At 41.8% G+C, this 21,072-nt stretch overlaps 1 protein-coding gene and 1 non-coding gene across 11 annotated transcripts in view; one reads left to right on the top strand and one right to left on the bottom strand.

Annotated features, from left to right (window-relative positions):
• Positions 1 to 14,859: 14,859 nt before the first annotated feature.
• Positions 14,860 to 14,963, bottom strand: LOC123572604 (U6 spliceosomal RNA). The gene has a single exon (XR_006697169.1). It is a non-coding gene; the product is annotated as a U6 spliceosomal RNA (small nuclear RNA).
• A 715-nt stretch (positions 14,964 to 15,678) lies between these two features.
• The window catches only part of CHCHD3 (coiled-coil-helix-coiled-coil-helix domain containing 3), a 293,654-nt gene continuing 288,260 nt past the window's right edge, over positions 15,679 to 21,072 (top strand). For all 10 annotated transcript variants that reach the window (XM_074036001.1, XM_065542569.2, XM_074036000.1 and 7 more), the window contains exon 1: positions 15,679 to 15,919. In XM_074036001.1, coding sequence (XP_073892102.1) covers positions 15,839 to 15,919 — 81 coding nt within the window. In that variant the 5' untranslated portion in view covers positions 15,679 to 15,838. The remainder of the gene's footprint in view (positions 15,920 to 21,072) is intronic.

The raw sequence follows: 21,072 nt of genomic DNA, 5'->3' as shown, positions 1-21,072 counted from the left end.
CTAAGGGCAGAGCCAGAAGGCCCAGCTGCCCAATTACTTTCTCTTCCTCTTCTCACTCTATAATTTTAATCAGCAAAAATATTGAAGAAGAGTAATTGGGGTGGAAAATAATGGCAAACACTGCAATTACCTTTGCACCAACCTAATACTTGCACAGCACCTCCTTAATCCATAGAGTGATGCTGGTCCTTGTATTTGTTTTTATTTTATTTACTTTTGTTTATTGGTTTTTTGAGGCAGTATCTCACTCTGTTGCCCAGGCTATAGTGCAGTGGCACGATCTTGGCTCACTGCAACCCCCACCCCTCAGGTTCAAGTAATTCTCATGCCTCAGCCTCCTGAGTGCCTGGGACTACAGGCACACACCACCATGCCCAGCTAATTTTTGTAGTTTTTAGTAAAGACGGGGTTTCACCATGTTGACCAGGCTGGTCTCGAACTCCTGATCTCAGGTGATCCGCCTGCCTCGGACTCCCAAAGTGCTGGGATTACAGGCGTGAGCCACCATGCCCAGCACACATCTACCTCTCTACCTCTATCTCTGTCATCTATATCTCCTACTGGTTCAATTTCTCTGGAGAGCCCTGACAGATAAAACTGGCATCTACTGAAAAAGAATGAAGTGGAGCCAGTTCACAGTCCACAGAAAGGTTGACTGAATTTCCCTATCTCTCTTGTCACTCTGTTCTCCAACCCCTAACCCCTGGGACCTTCTCTGCAGCCTTCCTCCATCACATCTTCCCTGCCCCTGAGGCCTTTCTTACCCTCTTCCCTCCTCCCCTCTGCTAGTCTCTCTTGGAGTCAGCCTAGGCCTTTCCCACAGAGATTCACCCAGCCTGGTGCCTCTGCCTCCACTGAGTAGCTCCATCTGCCCAGGTGTAGGATGGAGACAAAGGACAATTGGACTGAGACAGCCAATAAAAAGGGCTCCCTGGAAAATTTCCAACCAGCCTGCGCACTGGGAGGATGGGGTGGGGCCTCAGGAAGTTTGTGCCATTTGCAGTGGGGAGGAGCCTGGCCTCTCCTGTTCCTGGGTGGTGACCTGAAATGCAATCTGTAAGACGGGGGCCTGTTAACAGGAACCCCTCTTGCTTTGCTGAGAGTCTTTTTCCTTTTCCCTCAATAAATTCTATAACTCCTCACCCTTCAAAGTGTCTGCATGCCTGATCTTTCCTGGTTGCGTGACAAGAACCTACAACAGGACCTGCTGAGTGGACCAGACACACCTGAGTATCGGGCAAGAGTGAGGGAAAAGGACACTCATCTCTTCGTTATTGTGTATTCTAATTAAACTTTCCCAAACAACTTTTACATTTAAATGACTTTTACATTTAAACTGCCTTGGCCTCCCAAAGCGCTGGGATGTTCCTTGACTTTAATAATCACCATTCTGACTGGCATAAGATGGTATCTCATGTGGTTTTGATTTACATTTCTGTAATGATCAATGATGTTGAGCTTTTTTTCATATGTTTCTTGGCCACATAAGTGTCTTCTTTTGAGAAGCGTCTTCTGAAATCTCTATAACAACCTATACAGTTGTCCTTATTTTACCCTTATAAAGTAGATTGGTTAGATGTTATCCTTTTTTTTTTTTTAGAGATGAGAAAGCCAACAATTAGAGAAATTAAACATTATATCCATGATCTCGCTATAGGTCTTACTTTACTAATTAGAAAGCTGGAGTTACAACCTAAGGTTTCTGACCCCACCACATGATGCTGGCTCTTTAGAAAAGGGAACATACTTGGTTCACATTAACTCATTCATTTAACAAACATGCACGCATAGACTAGGGATCCAGTACGGACTGAATATAAAAGTTGAAGAAGACACAGTCCCTGCCTTCAAGGAGCTCACAGTACAAGGAAGGAGAGTGGGAGCTGTTCTGGAGATGCGACACCCCTTGGTTTTCTCTCCACAGTTAGGAGGAAGGCAATTTGCACAGTGCCCTTCCCTAGGTGTCTTCTTCCACCCACCCTCCCCTCCTTTCTCCTGGAATATTGTTGGCACAGCTTGCCCCAAATCTAGCGGCTGTGTGTGTCAGGGACCCCGCTGATCATCTCATAGCTCTCCATGAACGGTGTGGAGGCAGAGGTCCAGAGACAATGGCATTCCTACAGACACATACACAGGCTGTGGTCAGGAGGATTGCTCTGTGGGTCCCTGAGGACAGGGAAACCAGCCTTGGAAGGAAAGGAAGTCCAGTGGAAGAATAGCCTCAGGGCAGCTAGGGAAAGAAGGCTCCCAAACTCTCTAGAACATCATGGACTCTCCCCACACTTACTGTTTCTCTTACCACTTTTTCTCCTATTAGTTTAAAAGTCATTAAAAGAGATAATTAAAAACAGAGGAGATGATTTTCAAGAGAAATAAGAAGGGGATAAAAAAATATAAGGCAATAAAATGATTGAAAAAAGTATTTCGAAAGGCTCAAATTAGATAACAGCAATTATAAAAAATGAGAACAAATTTGAAAGATTAACAATTAAAAATAGATATAAAATGGCTTAAAGTATAAAGTCATAACTAGTAATATAAAACAAAATTGTAAGTAATGTTATAAATTAAAATGATAATTATACATTTTAAAGATGAATAATTAAAAAGTAAAGATAAATAGTATTAAGTTAAAAACCATAATTAATTAAAATAATATTTTAGAAAAGATGAGTATACCCATAGAAAAATGGACGAAGAACATGAATTGACATATGATGAAATACAAATAAAAATATGTATGTAAAAAATGTTCAACCTTGCTAATAATAAAATAAATGCATATTAAAATTTGAGCTATTGATCTCTGCTTACCAAATTGGCAATGGTTTGAAAAATGATGTATTCAGCGTCATTAGGGATACAGGAAACAACTGTTGTACGTCCCTGAACCATAAATTGTTTCAGCATACAGACGCAAGACACATGAGAGAGCTGACACTGTGCATACTCTTGTCCCCAGTAATTTCATTGCTAGGAACTTATCCTAGGGGATAATCATAAATATGCACAGTGAGTTGCCTGCAAGAATCTTCATCAACATAATTGTTAATAATGTTAATGTTTTAGGCCGGGCGCGGTGGCTCACTCCTACAATCCTAACACTTTGGGAGGCTGAGGTGGGCCGAACACTTGAGAAGAGGAGATGGAGACCATCCTGGCCAACATGGCGAACCCCATCTCTACTAAAAATACAAAAAATTAGCCTGGCGTAGTGGCACATGCCTGTAGTCCCAGCTACTCGCGAGGCTGAGGTGGAAGAATCACTAGAACCTGGGAAGTGGAGCTTGCAGTGAGCTGAGATCATGCCACTGCACTCCAGCCTGGGTGACAGAGCAAGACCCTGTCTCAAAATAGATAAATAAATAAATAAAGGGCTGGGTGTGGTGGCTCACACCTGTGATCCCAGCACTTTGGGAGGCTGAGGCAGGAGGATCACCGGGTCAGGAGTTCGAGACCAGCCTGGCCAATATGGTGAAACTCCGTCTCTAATAAAAATACAAAAATTAACCAGGTGTGGTGGCGCTCGCCTGTTGTCCCAGCTACTAGGGAGGCTGAAGCAGAAGAATCGCTTGAACCCAGGAGGCAGAGGTTGCAGTGAGCCGAGATTACACCACTGCACTCTAGCCTGGGTGACAGAGCGAGAGTCTGTCTCCAAAAAAAAAAAAAAAAAAAAGTTAATATTTTAAAACTTAGAGAAAAAAATTCCTAAATGCCCAATAGTAGGAAATTGGATTAATAAATAAGATTTTTTACACAAAGAAACACTATACAATGATTAAAAATACTATTGTAAAAGAACATTTAGCCAGGCATGGTGGCTCACGCCTGTAATCGCAGCACTTCGGGAGGCTGAGGTGGGCGGATCACGAGGTCAGCAGTTCGAGACCATCCTGGCCAACATGGTGAAACCCCGTCTCTACTAAAAATACAAAAATTATCCAGGAATGGTGGTGCATGCCTGTAATCCCAGCTACTTGGGAGGCTGAGGCAGGATAATCGCTTGAACCGGGGAGGCGGAGGTTGCAGTGAGCCAAGACTGTGCCATTGCACTCCAGCCTGGGTGACAGAGCAAGACTCCGTCTCAAAAACAAAAAAACAAAAAACAAAAAAAACAAAAAAACCATTTTAATAACATGGAAAAGTGAATCACAATGTATTAAGCTAAAGACCCAGCAGGTTAAGAACAATTTATACTATATGGTCCCATATTTCTTGGAGAAAAAAAGGTTATGTGTGCATATTATTAATATATTAGAAGTAGTCTTTATGGGTAGTTATTTATAGGTGATTTTCATTTCTATTTTTTGAGACAGGGTCTTGCTCTTCACCCAGGCTGAAGTACAGTGGTGTGATCATGGCTCACTGCAGCCTTGAACTCCCAGGCTCAAGTGATCTTCCCACCTCAGCCTCCCAAGTAGCTGGGATTGCAGATGTGTGCCACCACGCTCACCTAATTTTTGTATTTTTAGCAGAGATGGGGTTTCACTATGTTGGCCAGGCTAGTCTTGAACTCCTGACCTCAGGTGATCCACCTGCTTCAGCCTCCCAAAGTGCTGGGATTATAGGCGTGAGCCACCATGCCCGGCCAAACAGCCAAGTCTTGGGAGTAAATGATTTTCCTTCTGCCATTCAGCAGCCATCAAGACCCAATACATTCAAATAATTCCTCAGGCTCCAACCCATTCTCTATAGTTTTTGTTCCTGGTCAGTGCCCTCAGAGACCCCCATAACCCCTGAGCCAGTCTCTACCTCCTACCCCAGAAACCGAAGGGACCAAGTATTCCTGGCCTTGTGCAATGACCACCCTATGCTACCCTAAAGACTGGGAAAATGTGGGTGACTTTGGTACACAGGGGAGGTGTACACAGTTTATCAGTAAGATTGCTTTATGTGGCAACATGCAGAAAACAATGCTCAAAGGCAACCACTTCTCTGATATTTATCACCAAATATTAATTTTGCCTGTTCCTTCCTCTTTAGTGTAGTGGTGAGTATAATAATAATAATAATAATAATAATAATAATAATTTTGCCTGTTCTTAAAGACCATGTAAATGGTCTTACGCAGGCTGTATTCTTCTATGTTGGGCTTCTTTTGTTTAACATTATGCCTATGATACTCACCTATGTTGTTGAGTATAGCGATAGTTTATTTTAATTTTAATTTTTTTATTGTTGTAGTATAGCATTCCATTCTGTGAATATATAATTTATCTATTCTAAAGCTGATGACATTTGGGCTATTTTCTGCTTGGGGCTCTTGTAAATAAAGCTGTAATAAATATTCCTGCATGTGTCTGTTGGTAGAAATAAACATTCATTTCTATTATGTGTATCCCCGGGAGTAGAATTGCTGGGTCATTAGCTAATGAATTGAATGAAGCCAGTACTCCTTCCCCAGTATTCCCATGGGGAAGGTGTATTGATTCACGCCAGGCCCAAGTCACCCCTGTACCAGAGGCCTGCATTGCCACCTCACAACTGTGCACCATCCCTCCACTTAGCAATCACGTTCGCCACAGCTCCAGTAGCTGCTGCAGTATCCTTTATCCAGCACCAAAGTCCTGCACATAGGGCTCATGAGGGCAGTTTCCCACGAGAGACAACATAGCTGGCAGCAGAGTACCAGATGGAATGCTTGGAGATATGGACTCTTGCCAGGCCCTGATGTAACCAGGCTGTGTGGCCTTGGGCAACTCACTCAGCCTCTCTGAGTCTTGATTCTTTCACGTGTGACATAAAGAGGAAGGTTAGATGGTTTTTAAGGTTGCTTCCACTTGAAAGTCTCATGAGTTTTTGTTTTTGAGACAGGATCTCACTATGTTGCCCAGGCTGGAGTGCAGTGGTGCTCACTGCAACCTCAACCTCCCAGGCTCAAGTGATTCTCCTGCCTCAACCTCCCAAGGCTGCACCACTACACCCCCCTAATTTTTTTTTGTGGAGAGGAGGGCTCGCTTTGTTGTTTAGGCTGGTCTCAAACTCCTGGGCTCCAGTGATCCTCTTGCTTCAGCCTTTCAAAGTGCTGGGATTACAGGTATGAGCCACTGTGACTGGCTCCATGAGTTTTTTTGTTTGTTTGTTTGTTTTGAGACTAGAATCTGGCTCTGTTGCCCAGGCTGGAGTACAGTGGCACAATCTTGGCTCACTACAACTTCTACCTCTCAGTTCAAGCAATTGTCCTGCCTCAGTCTCCTGAGTAGCTGGGATTACAGGTGTGCACCACCACACCTGGCTAATTTTTGTATTTTCAGTAGAGAGGGAGTTTCACCATGTTGGCCAGGCTGTCTCAAACTCCTGAACTCAACTGATCTGCCTGCCTTGGCCTTCCAAAGTGCTGGGAGCCACCAAGCCCAGGCTCGGCTCCTTGAGTTCTAATAAAAGAATTGCATGTTATCAACTCTTGTTCTAGGCCAAAGGTTGGAATCCATTATGCTTTGGAACATGTGAGTAAACCGCAGTTTCACTGGAGTTGAGAGGCTTAGGATGTGCCCATCTTGGGTGCCTCCTTGAGCTGCTGCAAAAGTGGAACCAAACAAGGCAGCACACTTGGGTGAGGACCAGCTGTGTAGAATGTGTACTTAGGGACATTTCTACACTATTACCATCAATAAACAGGCATTTCTCTGCCTGTCCAACATCACAGCAGAAGTGCCCATATAACCTTGATGCATTTCAAGCATTTGTTATTTGGAAGTAAAGAGGCTAACAGCTTGCATTTCTGAAATCTCTCAAGCTCCATGACAGGTAGACATTGTTAAAAGGTTAGGAGAATGTCCCTGTGCTCTCAAATAAAAATGGCTTGAAAATTCACCAAGGCCAGAGGAGCCATCCAGGAGAGATGACAGATGGAATGTTTGTGCTTGTTTAAGGCATGGAGATGAGAAATGAGTCTCTTCTGGCTCGGTCGCTGTTCATCAGAGATGATCACTCTAAATCCAACACAAAGGAAATCAAAAGACCTTGGAACTCTGGCAGGGCTTGAGTTTAGAAGATGCAGGAGCCGGGCTGAGTTTGCTTCTTACTCCGCGCACACTTCTCCCCACTCACTGCCACCCCTCCTTCTGTGCCCTTAGACTCAGTATTTCAGCCACTGTATGTTGATGAATGTAAGATGAGGAGAAAATAAATAAGGTGTCAGAGAAAAAAAAGTAAAAATGACAAAAGCAAAGCAGAAGAACGTCCAGGAAAGGACAGAGAGTGGCCTTTTAGAAACCTGCTGTTCATTTGGTGAGGCTTTACTCTAGAATAAACTTTATGCCAGAGGTACCAAAAAAATCTTCCTGGTGAACTGCAAAGTTAGGCCCTGTGTATAAGATTTACTTTAGCTATCGAGCATTAAGTGATGTCTGTTAAACTGAATGGTCACCAGAGCCCATCCTAAGACATGGCATGGCATAGCATATACAATTTACCATGAACAAGGACTTAGTAGCAAAGTGTATTAATCTGTTCTTACACTGTTAATAAAGACATACTCAAGAGTGGGTAATTATTGACTCACAGTTCAGCATGGCTGGGGAGGCCTCAGGCAACTTACGATCACGGTGGAAGGGGAAGCAAACGCATTCTTCTTCACAGGGCAGCAGCAAGAAGAATTGCCGAGCTGAAGGGGAAAAAGCCCCTTATAAGACCATCAGATCTCCTGAGAACTCACTCACTATCACGAGAATAGTACGGGGGAAACCGCCCCCGTGATTCAATTATCACCACCTGGTCCCACCCTTGACTCGTGGGGATTATTACAATTCAAGGTGAGATTTGGATGGGGACACAGCCAAACCTTAACTGTTAGTTGAAAATCAAAGATAGATGGCGTGGTTTCTGAAACATGGGGAATCTCTGTCTCATGATTTTATGACACACAGGCAGTACAGTAAATCAGTTCTACTTGATCAATGCATGAAATCACTTGATCATTATGGCTACTAAAGGGAGACTATGTGAGTCATGCCATAACTGTGGGTATTTTCAAAGTTGCATAGTTATACTGTACTTGTAAATGCTTTCTAATTATTGATGACTTGTTTTATGCCATTTTGAGTTTTTAATCTTTTCAAGCGTGCTGCTCAAAATTCTTAAAATATGTCACATAAGCACATATGCATGCACACCCACATGTGCGTGTGCACACAAACACACACACACACAATGCTGTTTTAGGGCTTCGTTGTTTTATATGATTCTACAAACAATAATTGGTGGAAAAAGTTTTAAAGCTGATGTTCTATTATGGCTTGTCAAATACGTCTTAGTCCATATTTTCAGAATGTCTCTGTATTGATTGCACTACACATGAAGCACTTTTCAGTGATTTTAATTGGTTTGCTATAACTATGGCAACTATATGTCCTAGATTTTGCAGGATAATCCTGATTTCAAGGACTGATTTCATTGTCTCTTTAAGTTCACAAATAATAGAGCAATTGCTTCAATTTTTGGCTCAGAAAACACCATCATTAGATCCATATTCTATTTCAGCACAGGTCATAGAATCCAAGTGCTCTACTGTGCAGCTAGCATGCTACTCAGAATTGCTGGGGAGGGGGCCGTGATGAACAGCACAATGATTAGCTTTTCTAGCTGGGGACCAAGAACAGGTCTCTCTCCTCCTTAGCCCTCATTATCATTATCCCATGTCACGTTCTTTCTGTTTTTACCTTTGCTTCTCATCCATATCTTTCTACACTTCCACCAAGTACAGCAGGGACAGTCAAGCAGTGTGCGAAGGAGTGGCAGAAGTGAGGTCACCAGGATTAGGCCTTTTTCTACTTTTTGTTTAAAGTTGGGATTGAAAAATTGGCGTATATAGAGCAAACCTTCTGTAATTTTTGTCTGTTCGAGTCATTTGAAAGTTCATTTTTGTGTATTTATTTATTTTGAGACAGGGTCTCACTCTGCCACCCAGGCTGGAGTGCAGTGGCATGATCATGGCTCGCCGCAGTGTAGACCTCCTGGTTTCAGATGATCCTTGGACTTCAGCTTCCTCAGTAGGTGAGATGACAGGTGCACATCACCAAGTAAATTTTGTGTTTTTTGTAGAGATGGGGTCTTGCCAGGTTGCCCAGGCTGGTCTTGAAGTTGCCCAGGCTGGTTGTGAACTCCTGCGCTCAAGTGATCCTGCCATTTCGGCCTCCCAAAGTGTTACAGTTGTGAGCAACTGTACCTGGCTGATTTGGAAGTTTAGGTATACATATATTTTTCTTTTTAGGGGAAGGAGATCATCAGGGATGACTGGATTTTTCCTTTCTTCCCTCTCTCCTTCTTTTCCTTCTTTCTCTTTTTTCCAGCATTCATTCCAAAGATTTGACGTGGTGGGAAAGGGAAAAATCACAAAGGACAGAGGAGTTGGCAGGTAATATTGCTTAGTGATCAAGCTAAGATTTGTGAAAAACCAAATTGCTGCTCAGTGCTCGGCTCTGCATCAAAGTAAACTGCTGACATTCAATACTTAGAGTGCTGGTTTCCTGGGCAGAGACGGAAGAAAATGTGTTGCATTATTGTTGTTGATATTTGGGAAGGCTCATATGATGGGAAGATCCTCTGGTAAGGCTGTATGTGCCCCAGAACCTAGGAAGTGTTGTACGGCTGGGCCTCCAGAAGCCCAGCAGCTTAGACAGAGCCGGCCATTATAAAGACTACAGTTGCAAGGACTTTCTGAATTCTAGACATCCCTAGAAGCTTCTGGAGTCCTGGGTCTTCACATCAGTGCTCTGTATTTGTGAGGCTAAACTAATTTTTTTTTTTTTTTTAGAGACAAAGTCTAACTCTGTTGCCCAGGCTAGAGTGTAGTAGTGCAATCTCAGCTCACTGCAATCTCCGCCTCCCAGGTTCAAGCGATTCTCCTGCCTCAGCCTCCCAAGTAGCTGGGATTATAGGTGCCTGCCACCAGGCCTGGCTAATTTTTGTATTTTTAGTAGAGACAGGGTTTCACCATGTTCTCCCGGCTGGTCTCAAACTCCTGATCTCAGGTGATCTGCCCACCTCAGCTTCCCAAAGTGCTGGGATTACAGGCATGAGCCACCGCGCCCGACCAAGACTAAACTAATTTTTAAGGGCTTGCTTTATGTTAGTCTCCCATTTAAACTGGCTTGTATTTCACTATTACAAAGCTGCTCATGGTTTTCTTCTTTTTTTTTTCTCGTTTAAAATAAAAAAACAAACAATTTGGACTTTAATGATAAATAATTTCTATCATGTTTAAATAACTATAAATTATTTTTCAAAAAAATTTTTCATACGTTATCTTAATAACTATACATTCTTTAACAGCTTTGCTTATTTATTTAGAGACAGGGTCTTGCTCTGTTGCCCAGGCTGGAGAGCAGGGGTGCATTTATAGCTCATGGTGGCCTCCAAGTCCTGGGTTCAAGTGATCCTCCCATGTCAGCTTCCAGAATACATAAGACTACATGTGCAAACCACTATGCCTAGCTAATGCTTTTTAATAGTGTTATTAATACGTAATTTACATGTCATAAAGATCATCCGTTTAAAGTGTACAATTGAATAAATTTCAGTATACTTATAGCATTGTGCAACCATCACAATCTAATTTTAGGCATTTTTATCACTCCTTCAAAAGAAACCATGTATCAATTAGAAGTTACTTTACATCTCACCCCCTCCTACCCTCTCTAAGCCTAATCTTCTTTTGTTTTCCATAGACTTGCCTATTTTGAACATTTCATTTAAATGGAATTATGCAATATGTGGCCTCTTGTGTCTGGCTTCTTTCACTTGGCATAATGATTTAGAGGTTCATCCATACTGTAGTATATATCAGTACTTTCTCCCTTTTTATTACCCAGTAATATTCCATTTTCTAGATATATTACATTTTGTTTTTCCATTCATCAATTAATGGACATTTGAGTTGTTTTTCATACTATTATAAATGGAATTGCTCTCTTTGTTTCATTTTTGGCTTGTTAATTGCCAGTGTATAGAAATACAATTAATTTTTTTTTTTTTTCGTGATGGAGTCTCACCTGGGCTGGAGTGCAGTGGTGCCATCTCCGCTCACTGTGACCTCTGCCTCCCGGGTTCAAGCAATTCTCCTGCCTCAGCCTTCCCAGTAGCTGGGATTACAGGTGCCCACCACCATGCCTAGCTAATTCTTGCATTTTTAGTAGAGACGGGGTTTCACTATTTTGGCCAGGCTGGTCTCGAACTCCTGACCTCAGGTGATCTGCCCGACTCGGCCTCCCAAAGTGCTGAAATTACAGATGTGAGCCACTGTGCCCGGCTACAATTGATTTTTGTATGTTGATTTTGTATCCTGAAAACTTGCTGAAATTTTTTTTTATTATTTCTAATTAGTTTTGCAGTGGATTCTGTAAGATTTTTCTATTTGTAAGATCATGTCATCTTTGAATAGAGGTAGTTTTACTTCTTCCTTTCCAGTCTGCATGCCTTTTATTTTTCTTGCAGTTTCTTCTTCCACCTATCTTTAGTTTGCCATCATTCTTCATGGAACAGACTCAGTGTTATAACTTCTCTTATTGGTATCTTTTTGTATACTCTGAATTTTCTAGTTTAAATTTGAGAAAGTGAATACAGAGACAGAGAAAAGGGAGAAAGACACAGAGAATCTGAGTAGCTCAAGTGTTAGCTATTATTTTTCTTAGGGCAAAGCTTTGCATTCTTTTCTCTTTTCTTTCTTTCTTTTTTTTTTTTTTTTGAGATGGAGTCTCGCTCTGTCACCCAGGCTTGATTGCAGTGGTGCGATCTCAGCTCATAGCAAGCTGCGCCTCCCGGGTTCATGCCATTCTCCTGCCTTGGCCTCCAAAGTAGCTGGGACTACAGGCACCCGCCACCACGCCCGGCTAATTTTTTGTATTTTTAGTAGAGACGAGGTTTCACCATGTTAGCCGAGATGGTCTCGATGTCCTGATCTCGTGATCCGCCTGCCTTGGCCTCCCAAAGTGCAGGGATTACAGGCATGAGACACCGCGCCCGGCCAAAGCTTTGCATTCTAGTTCATAGGTATCTGGCTAGTAAATGCTGCATTTGGATTAGATGACCATTAATAAGCTGTAGCCAGAAAGAAAGGAGGTCACAGGTTCGCGTAGCTCAAGAAGGGATTGCATAGACATGACTGGCCTGGAAATTGACATGGATAGAACAATATTGGTAGAGAAGGCTTTTTTTTTTTTTTTTTTTTTTTTTTTTAAAGATTGCATTGAATTTTTTTTTTTTTAAACTCAGAAGGCATCTTTGTAATGTTGGTTAAAATGCATTAGGATGTCTAAAATATTTTTGGATTGTCTGTTTGATAAGACCACTTATATGTTTTTGTATCATAAACAGTGAAGGCACTCACCTATCTTCTCATGCTTAGTATTCATCATCTTTAATATATTTGGTTGAAAGAATTCTATTTAATATTCTAAGGAGATAAATATATTTAAGACAACTAGTGGTTCCTTCATCTCTCTATTCTCTCCAAGAAACACTTTCTTTGTACTTGGTTATTTTGGCAAGTGCTTGTTGAGCATATATTTTATATGGAACCTCCGATATGCCCTATATATTGGGGTAATAAGTGAGAGTGTGTTTGTGGAGGGGAGGGTCCCCCAAAAATGAAAGTCATAATTCCTGGGAGCTCTAGTTCCCAGTAGAAGAAAGAGTTAGGCTGGGCATGGTGGCACATGCCTGTAATCCCAGCACTTTGGGAGGCTGAGGCAGGAAGGTTGCTTGAGTTCAGGAGTTTGAGACCAGCCTGGGCAACATAGTGAGACTGCAGCCAAGTGTGATGGCACACACCTGTAGTCACAGCTACTGGGGAGGCTGAACTGGGAGGGATTGCTTGAACCTGGGAGGTTGAGGCTGCAGTAAGTGGTGCTTGGGTCACTGCACTCTAGCCTAGGCAACAGAGCAAGACCCTCTCTCAAAAAAACCCAAACAACAACAACAAAACAAACAAACAAACACAAAGAAACTTGAGAACAAGTACGAAGTAGCACGTAGTCTCATAACTGCAAAGTAACATAGTAAAATTTGAAAATAATATAATGATGAGATGTAATCAACACTCTGCTACTGACCAGGGATATAGAGATTAAAAAGACATAGTTTCTGCTCTAAAGATTCATACAGTAAGGTTGGGCGCGGTAGCTCACGCCTGTAATCCCAGCACTTTGGGAGGCTGAGGTGAGCAGATCACAAGATCAGGAGATCGAGACTGTCCTGGCCAACATGGTGAAACCCTGTCTCTACTAAAAATACAAAAAAAATTAGCTGGGCGTGATGACACGCGCCTATAGTTCCAGCTACTCCGGAGGTTGAGGCAGGAGAATCGCTTGAACCTGGGAGGCGGAGGTTGTAGTGAGCCGAGATTGTGCCACTGAACTCCAGTCTGGCGACAGAACGAGACTCTATCTCAGGGAAAAAAAAAAAAAAAGATTAATACAGGACTAGATCAGCACATAATTGGATTCATACAGTAACAGATCAGCACATAATTGAAGCTCAAAAATGTGACTCCACTGTAGATGTCTTTGGCGTAAGAGAATGCCACAGTGTGTTGTGGCCCACTGCTTTTAATGTTGAGAGGGGTTAATAGAAGAACAGTACCATCATTAACCTGATTTCTACTGAGAATCATCTGCCTCTGTAAAACTAAGGTCATATGGCTAAACTTATATGTAACAGTGTGTTTAGCAAAAAATAAATATGTAAATGGATAACCTAATAACTACGTACTGGTCTTGTAGAGGTGAAATGTTGAACTATTAATAGAAACTTTCCACAACAGATCATCTCAACTTTTCTGACGTAGTTTTAATTCCTCCACTAATTTATGCTGTCTTTGTCAATCACTTACTTTTCTCTGCCTAACTCTATTATGGCCTAACTTATGTAACTGAACTAGTAATAGGAGACACAAAAGTGGAAAGTAAATCCTCTGCATATTTGGTGCAAATAATTTATTCTCTGAAGAAATGTATTTTCTCATTGGTTTGAAAACCACAGCACTTACAATTTTACTTTACAAAAAGAAAAAAAATACAGATACATAGTTCATGAGATAAGGGACAAGGACCAAACATACGTTCACTTTTTTTATTTTATGGCTACGACTAAAATGTCACCATTCATGTACTGCATAACAGTGTTTCAGTGAAAGAAAAACCTCATTTCTGACGGCAGAATCGTAAGATTATAACGGAGCTGGAAAATTCCTGTCGCCTAGTATTTACTACACTATGCTTTTTATCATTAGGTTAAAGTGCATTCTTTCTACTTATTAAAAAAAAGCTAACTGTAAAACAGCCTCAGGCAGGTCCTTCAGGAGGTATTACAGAAGGTGCTGTTATCACAGGAGATAGCTCCATACGTGTTATTGCCTCTGAAGACCTTTCAGTGGGACAAGATGTGAAGGTAGAAGACAGTGATACTGATGATCCTGACCCTGTGTAGGTCTTGGCTAATGCGTGTGTTTTGGTCTTAATTTTTAACAAAAATGTTTAAAAAGTAAAAAAAAATTTCAAAAATAGAAAAAAGCTTATAGAATAAGTATATAAAGAAATATTTTTGTGCAGCTATATAGTGTCTTTGTGTTTTAAGCTGTTACTAAAGAGTCAAAAAGTCACCAAAACGAGAAGTTTATAAATTTAAGAAGTTCCAGTAAGCTAAGGTTATTCTTGAAGAATGAAAATATTTGAAAATAAATTTAGCGTTGCCTAAGTGTACAGTGTTGATAAAAGGTACAGTACTGTATAGCCATGTCCCAGGCCTTCACATTCAACTCACCACTCACTCACTGACTCACCCAGGGCAACTTCCAGTCCTGTAAGCTCCATTCATGGTAAGTGCCCTATAGAAGAGTACCATTTTTTATCTTTGATTTTTTTTTTTTAAATGAACTGCTTTAGAAATTCATGTGTCATCCTTGCTCTGGGGCCATGCTAATCTCTGTATTGTTCAAACTGTCCTAGATGTGTTGCCAAAGCGAGCACTTTTACACTGTTTTTTACTGTACCTTTCCTATGTTTAGATGTATTTGGATACACAAATACCACTACAGTATTTACTACAGTAACATGCTGCACATCTTTGTAGCCTAGGAGCAATAGGTTACACCAAGTAGCCCAGGTGTGTAGAAGGCTACACCATCTGGGTTTGTGTAAGTACACTCTATGATGTTTGCACAACCACAGACATCACAAAGTCACCTGACGAGGCATTTCTCAGAAGTAGTCTTCATTAAGCGACCCCATGACTGTAATGAAATGCTAAGTTTTGAGCCAGGAATTTGTGTATAGAACACTAGGAATGGCTTAATTAGGATCATGCATCTTTCTCATTAAACTGTGAGTCCCTTTGAAAGACAGATTATGTCTCTGAATTCAGTGGCCTAAATTTCTAGAATTATGTCTTCCAAAAGTTGCCCAGTTAGGCGTCTGGGGAGTCAAAACCACAACTCCCAGAATGCCGTGCTCCCTTAGCGCGCTCAGGCGCGGGGAGAGAATGTCCCAGCACCCATCGCGCCAGATCGGGACCACAGTTCCCACTACACCTAGGGACTCCGGGGAAAGCTTATCACACACCACCTGTTGCCATAGCATCCGGGTCGGGTGAACCAATCCGGGCGCCCTCGCCGAACAGAGGCGGGCAGTTCGCATCTCCGACCAACCTGAGGTGTCTTTGTTGTAGCGCGTGACCGGAGGAGGCGGGAGCTCAGGACCGGCGCCTTCTCCTTGCTTCTGGGGTCGTGGCCTTGCTCCCGCTGTGCGGGAAAAGAATCCAGGCCCTTCCACGCGCGTGTGGGCGCGGGGGCCCCGAAGTGCTCGTGGTTCCGCGCTAGGTCTCCGCTGGGTCAGGAACCGGAGCCATGGGTGGGACCACCAGCACCCGCCGGGTCACCTTCGAGGCGGACGAGAATGAGAACATCACCGTGGTGAAGGGCATCCGGGTGAGTGCCCGTGGACGGGCGGAGGGCCAGTGCTCGGACTCGGACCCCAAAGCCCCATCTTCCCCGGACCTGCTCAGCCTGGTTTCTCCCGTCCCGGCCCCTAGTGTTGTACGGCCAGAAGGCCAGATGTCTGGGAAGAAGCCCAGAGTTTCAAGACGTGGGACATTCATTCAGAGATAGTTGCTGGTTGTGTGCCAAGTGCTAGGCACTGCTGGGGCGGGCGGGGAATGCCAGGTTGAATTATACCCTGCAAGGGCTCACGGTCTACTCGTAACTGTACTGCTCACTTGTTGCAGGACCGTATTTGAAACTTAGTGGCTCAGTGTACCTGTCTGTGAAATGGTTCTCCAAACTCTGCTTTCCCAGTGTTCACACCCTGTCTCCCAGGGTGAATTGGCATTTTAAGGATTGCCTTTGTTTTGTGTCATTTAGTGCTCTCCGTCTGATAACACCCCCTCCTCCCACCCGCACCCCACACCCTGTAATCCTCCCTCCCACCTCCGCAGTCTTTTCTGGCCTGCCTGGGGTGGCTTCTGGCTTCTCCCTGCTTCACTTTCTCTGATATCTCCTCTTTCCCAGGCGCCTCCTCTGTGACCTGCTGCGCCGAAGTTTTGGACTAGGCCCAGTTGCTTCAGGACTAGTGTCTGCCAGTCTGATAGGGGCTGAGATAGGTTTGCAGTTTTTCAGACCAGTAGAAGTAATGTAGTCATTTCTGACCAACGTTGCAGAGTACTTTTTTTTAATGCCCTTTGCATGCATCTGATACATAAACTGAAAACCTGGATTTTCTCTAGGGTGTCAGTATACCAGCACTAACTTCATTAACACACTCTCCGCTGCGCCTGAATTTGGAGCCTCACATTTTTGGACGTGTGATGCCTGAACCTAGTAAATAAAGCAATTTTGACTTCAGAAAGTTTTATAATAATTTATATATTTTTTTCTGTTATCAACCGGCGTAAATAAATTACATTTGTAAATTATTTTTAACAGTTGTTACCAGGAAATAAAACTTCTTAAATATTTAAAATGTTTTAAAACTTTTTCTTCTGAAACTATTACCTTGAGAATAATTTATTAAACTTTTCTTTATAGAAACTCAGACTGAACTCAGTTTTTGGTTTGTGACCAGTCTTTCTTTCTATCATACTAATTAATGGTAGTACTACATTTTGTAATAAAATATCTGGGGCTGCATTCTTTGAGTTACTGTGGTTCAGTTAGTACTCTTTGGAGTAAAAAATTACTGTAAACTTTTAAGTTCTATGCAGAGATTTTAAGACTTGCCATTAGGCCTTCGGTATGCCACTCAGGGTGAAAAATAATTCAAAGACAAAGCAAAATAAGTTTTGGGTGAGAAGACATTGGTTAGAAAAAAATGTATAAATCCATATTCTTATGCTTTAGTACAGACACAGTGCTAACAGCAAACAAAATTGAAAGAATGTGGCCACAGCACAGAGATTCATATCAAACATTAGATAAGGTTGGATGGAATAACTGTGACAGCAGGGATATGTATTCTATTAAAATGGGAAAATTGTCTAAAAAACCTTTTTAAGATTTTTGTTTTTTAAAAAGAAATGTCCTTTGGTCATATAACTTGATAGCATTCTTCATTTGTTTTTCTTTCTCATATAGTACATTTTATCTGTATTGCTACAGTTCAGGCATGCTCATTTTGACCTCTGTGCTTTTCTTCAGAATATACCCTTCACCTGGAATGCCCTTGCGCTGGTCTCCATTGCTTCAGATCTCCTTTTACATGAATGTTTTGCAATCTCCCTGAGCTTCAGTTTTCTCATCTGCAAAATAACGGGACTGAGTACATCTCTCAGATCTCTGTTGTTTTCCAGTCCTGAAATCCTGTGAGTCTGGTGGCACTGTAAGTTTCTTGTAGCCATACTTAGCCTGTTGCAGTTTCCTGTAGAAGTGACATCCATTGAAGTATTGGGTACACAGAGGTCATTCTGATTTCTTTGAGCTCATGATAGAAAGAGTGTCAACTTATAATTAAACAGACAGTTTAAATCTCAGGTTAGATATTTATTACTTAACTTGATTGCCTGTGTGGGTTTTGTCTTGGTCTTTTGTAAATGTTTTCAGTTGATCTTAGTATTTTTCTTGGCTTGAGTTAAGCAGACATCCGTTTAAATCGCAGGTTAGGTATTTAGTAGCCTGTGGCCTTTGACAACTGACTTCTTCTCGAATTATTTCCTTATGCATAAAGGGTAATACCATCACTTCCCTTGACTGGTTGTAAGAAGATGAGGTAAGGTATGTAAAGCACCTGGCACATTGTAGGTTTTCATTAAAAAGGCAGCCATTATTATGATAGGGTTCCTTTCACACGCAAAGTTATAAGAGTCTTTGAAAATGCTGTGCCGTGTAGTGGAAAGAGCATGTGCCTTGGAACCAAGCAGACCTGAGTTGGATTCTGTCTCTGCCTCTCACTAGCCCTGTGGCTCTGGACAAGTCACTTTTCATCGTGTTTCCGTATTTAGTATTTCTGGATAAAGCAGCCTACTTTGAGAATTTGACATAATGTGTATCTAGCACAGTGTCTAGTACTTTGACAGTGTTTGCACTTGTGAGTAGTAGCTGTTATTAGAGCTGTTCAAAAGAATGGACACGTGAACTTATGTGAACTTCAAATTTTAAAAAAAATAAGAGCATGTTGTGCCCCAACAGGTGTACCTAAAAGGGTATGGACTGGGAAATGGGAGTCTTGCATTACGTCCTAATTGAGGGTGTTTTTTTGTCTAGGTCTGTTGTAGATGGTTTTTATTTCTTTATATTTTTCTTGGCTTTAAACAGTCACATTGTTTCCTTCTGAGACTTGGGGAAGGATAAGAAACTGCATTCTCAGTATGTACATAAGTCATTGTTTTTAGCTTAGTTTGTTAGAACATGGTGCCGATGAGGCACCAAACTTCAGTTTTGAACTACAGTTGGGTTAGTTCAACTTGGCTGAAGAAAACTTTCCAACTTTGCCCAGTTGTCTAGCATTTATGTCATTGGTTGTAAGAAATGAACGTTTACCAAGCTTATTAATTCAACAGAGTCAGTCACTACTGGAAAACTAATTCTGTGTTCTGTTACACCGTTAAAGATAGTACAGATGGTCTCCTATTAGGATGGTTCGACTTAGAATTTTTTGACAGTGGTGTGGAAGTGACAAGCGTTCAGTAAACTCAGCTTCTGGCATTACCTTCAGCAAAATCCATTGTAAACCAAGGAGCGTCTATAATTTCATCTTCATTTTTTTTTTTTTTTCATATAATGACTTGGGTTCATTCCCTTAATATAAATATGTTGGCATTTATGAGCTTTCTTTGAGTTGGAGTCTCCCTGTGTTGCCCAAGCTGGTCTCAACTCCTGGGCTCAAGTTATCCTCCTGCCCCACTCTCTGGGACTACAGGCATGTGCCGCTCCACCAGGCTCAGTCATCACTTACCTTAATGTATAAAGAATAACATTTAGTGAACAACATAAGGCTTTTGGTAACTATGCTGAATATTTATTTATTTGAGATGAGTCTTGCTCTGTCGCCCAGGCTGGAGGGCAGTGGCACGATCTCAGCTCACTGCAACCTCCGCCTCCTGGGTTCAAGTGATTCCCCTACTTCAGCCTCCTGATTAGCCGGGATTACAGGCATGTGCCACCATGCCCTGCTAACTTTTTTGTATGTTTAGTAGAGGGGGGTTTCACCATGTTGGCCGGGCTGGTCTCAAACTCCTGACCTCAAGTGATCTGCCCACTTTGGCCTCCCAAAGTGCTGGGATTACAGCTGTGAGCCTCTACACCTGGCTGAATTTATTAATAGATTGTGTTTCTCTATATTGTTGAGGTCCTTAATTATCTATGAAAGGACCTACTTCAAATTTTAAGTTTAAAGTTTCTTCTCACCTACCAGGTGTTATTTTTCATGGTATTTGTAGGGTCTTGTTTTTTCCTTTTATCCTTAGCAACTGATAGCTTTTCTTTCCTCTTCCGTAAAAATAACCTGTATTTTTGTGCCTGATTCCAACTTTGAATCTGAAACTACTCATATGGATTGGATGAAAGGTCAGTCTTTTGCCTTGCCCTCTTCCCAAGGCTAAACGAAATTCCTAGAGATGGAAAGACGAAGCATTTTCATTACTCGTATTACATGTGGTTGATAGGATTTTTGTGGGCACCTGCCGTGCCTGCTTGGAAAGTGTGCTTACAACTCAATCTTTCGCAAGTTTATCTGAAACATCAAAGCTGTGAGTGAACTCTTCTAGAGCAAATGTCAACTTCAGTGAGTATCATTTTCAAAGATATATTTATGCTTTCCAGACATAAACGAATGTCAGCAGCTGGGCCTTAAAGTTGCAAGCTGAAATTAACAGGAGCCAGTTATGGCAGTATGGATACTTAATATGGAACATAACTCATGCTTTGGGAAGTGTTGGCAGTTGAGAGACTGTAAATGAAGAGATTACTTAATATGGGGTATTATTGAGGATTCTGAAAAGTATGTTATCAGAGACTACAAATTGGGTCAGCCATTGGGAGTGTTGAGGAATATTGTATAAATAATTTAGTTAAGTAGTAGATGATTCGTTTCTTTCAGCTTTAGATTCTATGAAGTTTTTGGGCTGAGTACCATCTTAAGTTGTCTAGGATTTTATAAAGGTAGAGATAATGGTTTCTACTAATGACAAATGTAAAGAAACACAAACCTAAGCTAAGAATTACATATTTCATATATATCTATGAACATGTGTATGGGTTCCCTCTCCTCCTTTCCCTTAAGTAACTATTTGGGAGTAATTTCTCCCACATAATAGTAGCAGTTTTTGGAGCCTGTGTCTTAAAAAGGTAATGGTAAAGCAAACTAATACAGAAAATGACTTATGCTAAGTGGAAGGAGGATCAAGAGAGAAAAATGGGTCTGAGTTCTTGAATCAATTTGCTAGGACATATCTGGAAGAAGATAAGAGAAACTTTTGGAGGCAGGAAGCTGATTTGTTTGTCTCATGTGGCTCGTAACTTTACCTCTTAGAAGGGCCACTGGAGAGTTCCTCTTTTTTTACTCTCTTCCCTGGGAGTAGAAATACTTTCTGTTTGTCCATCTCACCCAATCTCCTGTTTCTGAGAAAATTCTGTCTTCTGGATTGGTGGGT

This window comes from Macaca fascicularis, chromosome 3 (genome assembly GCF_037993035.2).
Source record: "Macaca fascicularis isolate 582-1 chromosome 3, T2T-MFA8v1.1".
In the NCBI taxonomy this organism is placed as follows: Eukaryota; Metazoa; Chordata; class Mammalia; order Primates; family Cercopithecidae; genus Macaca; species Macaca fascicularis.
Note: the sequence above shows the minus strand (reverse complement) of the source record. Positions and strands in the feature narration are given on the sequence as shown.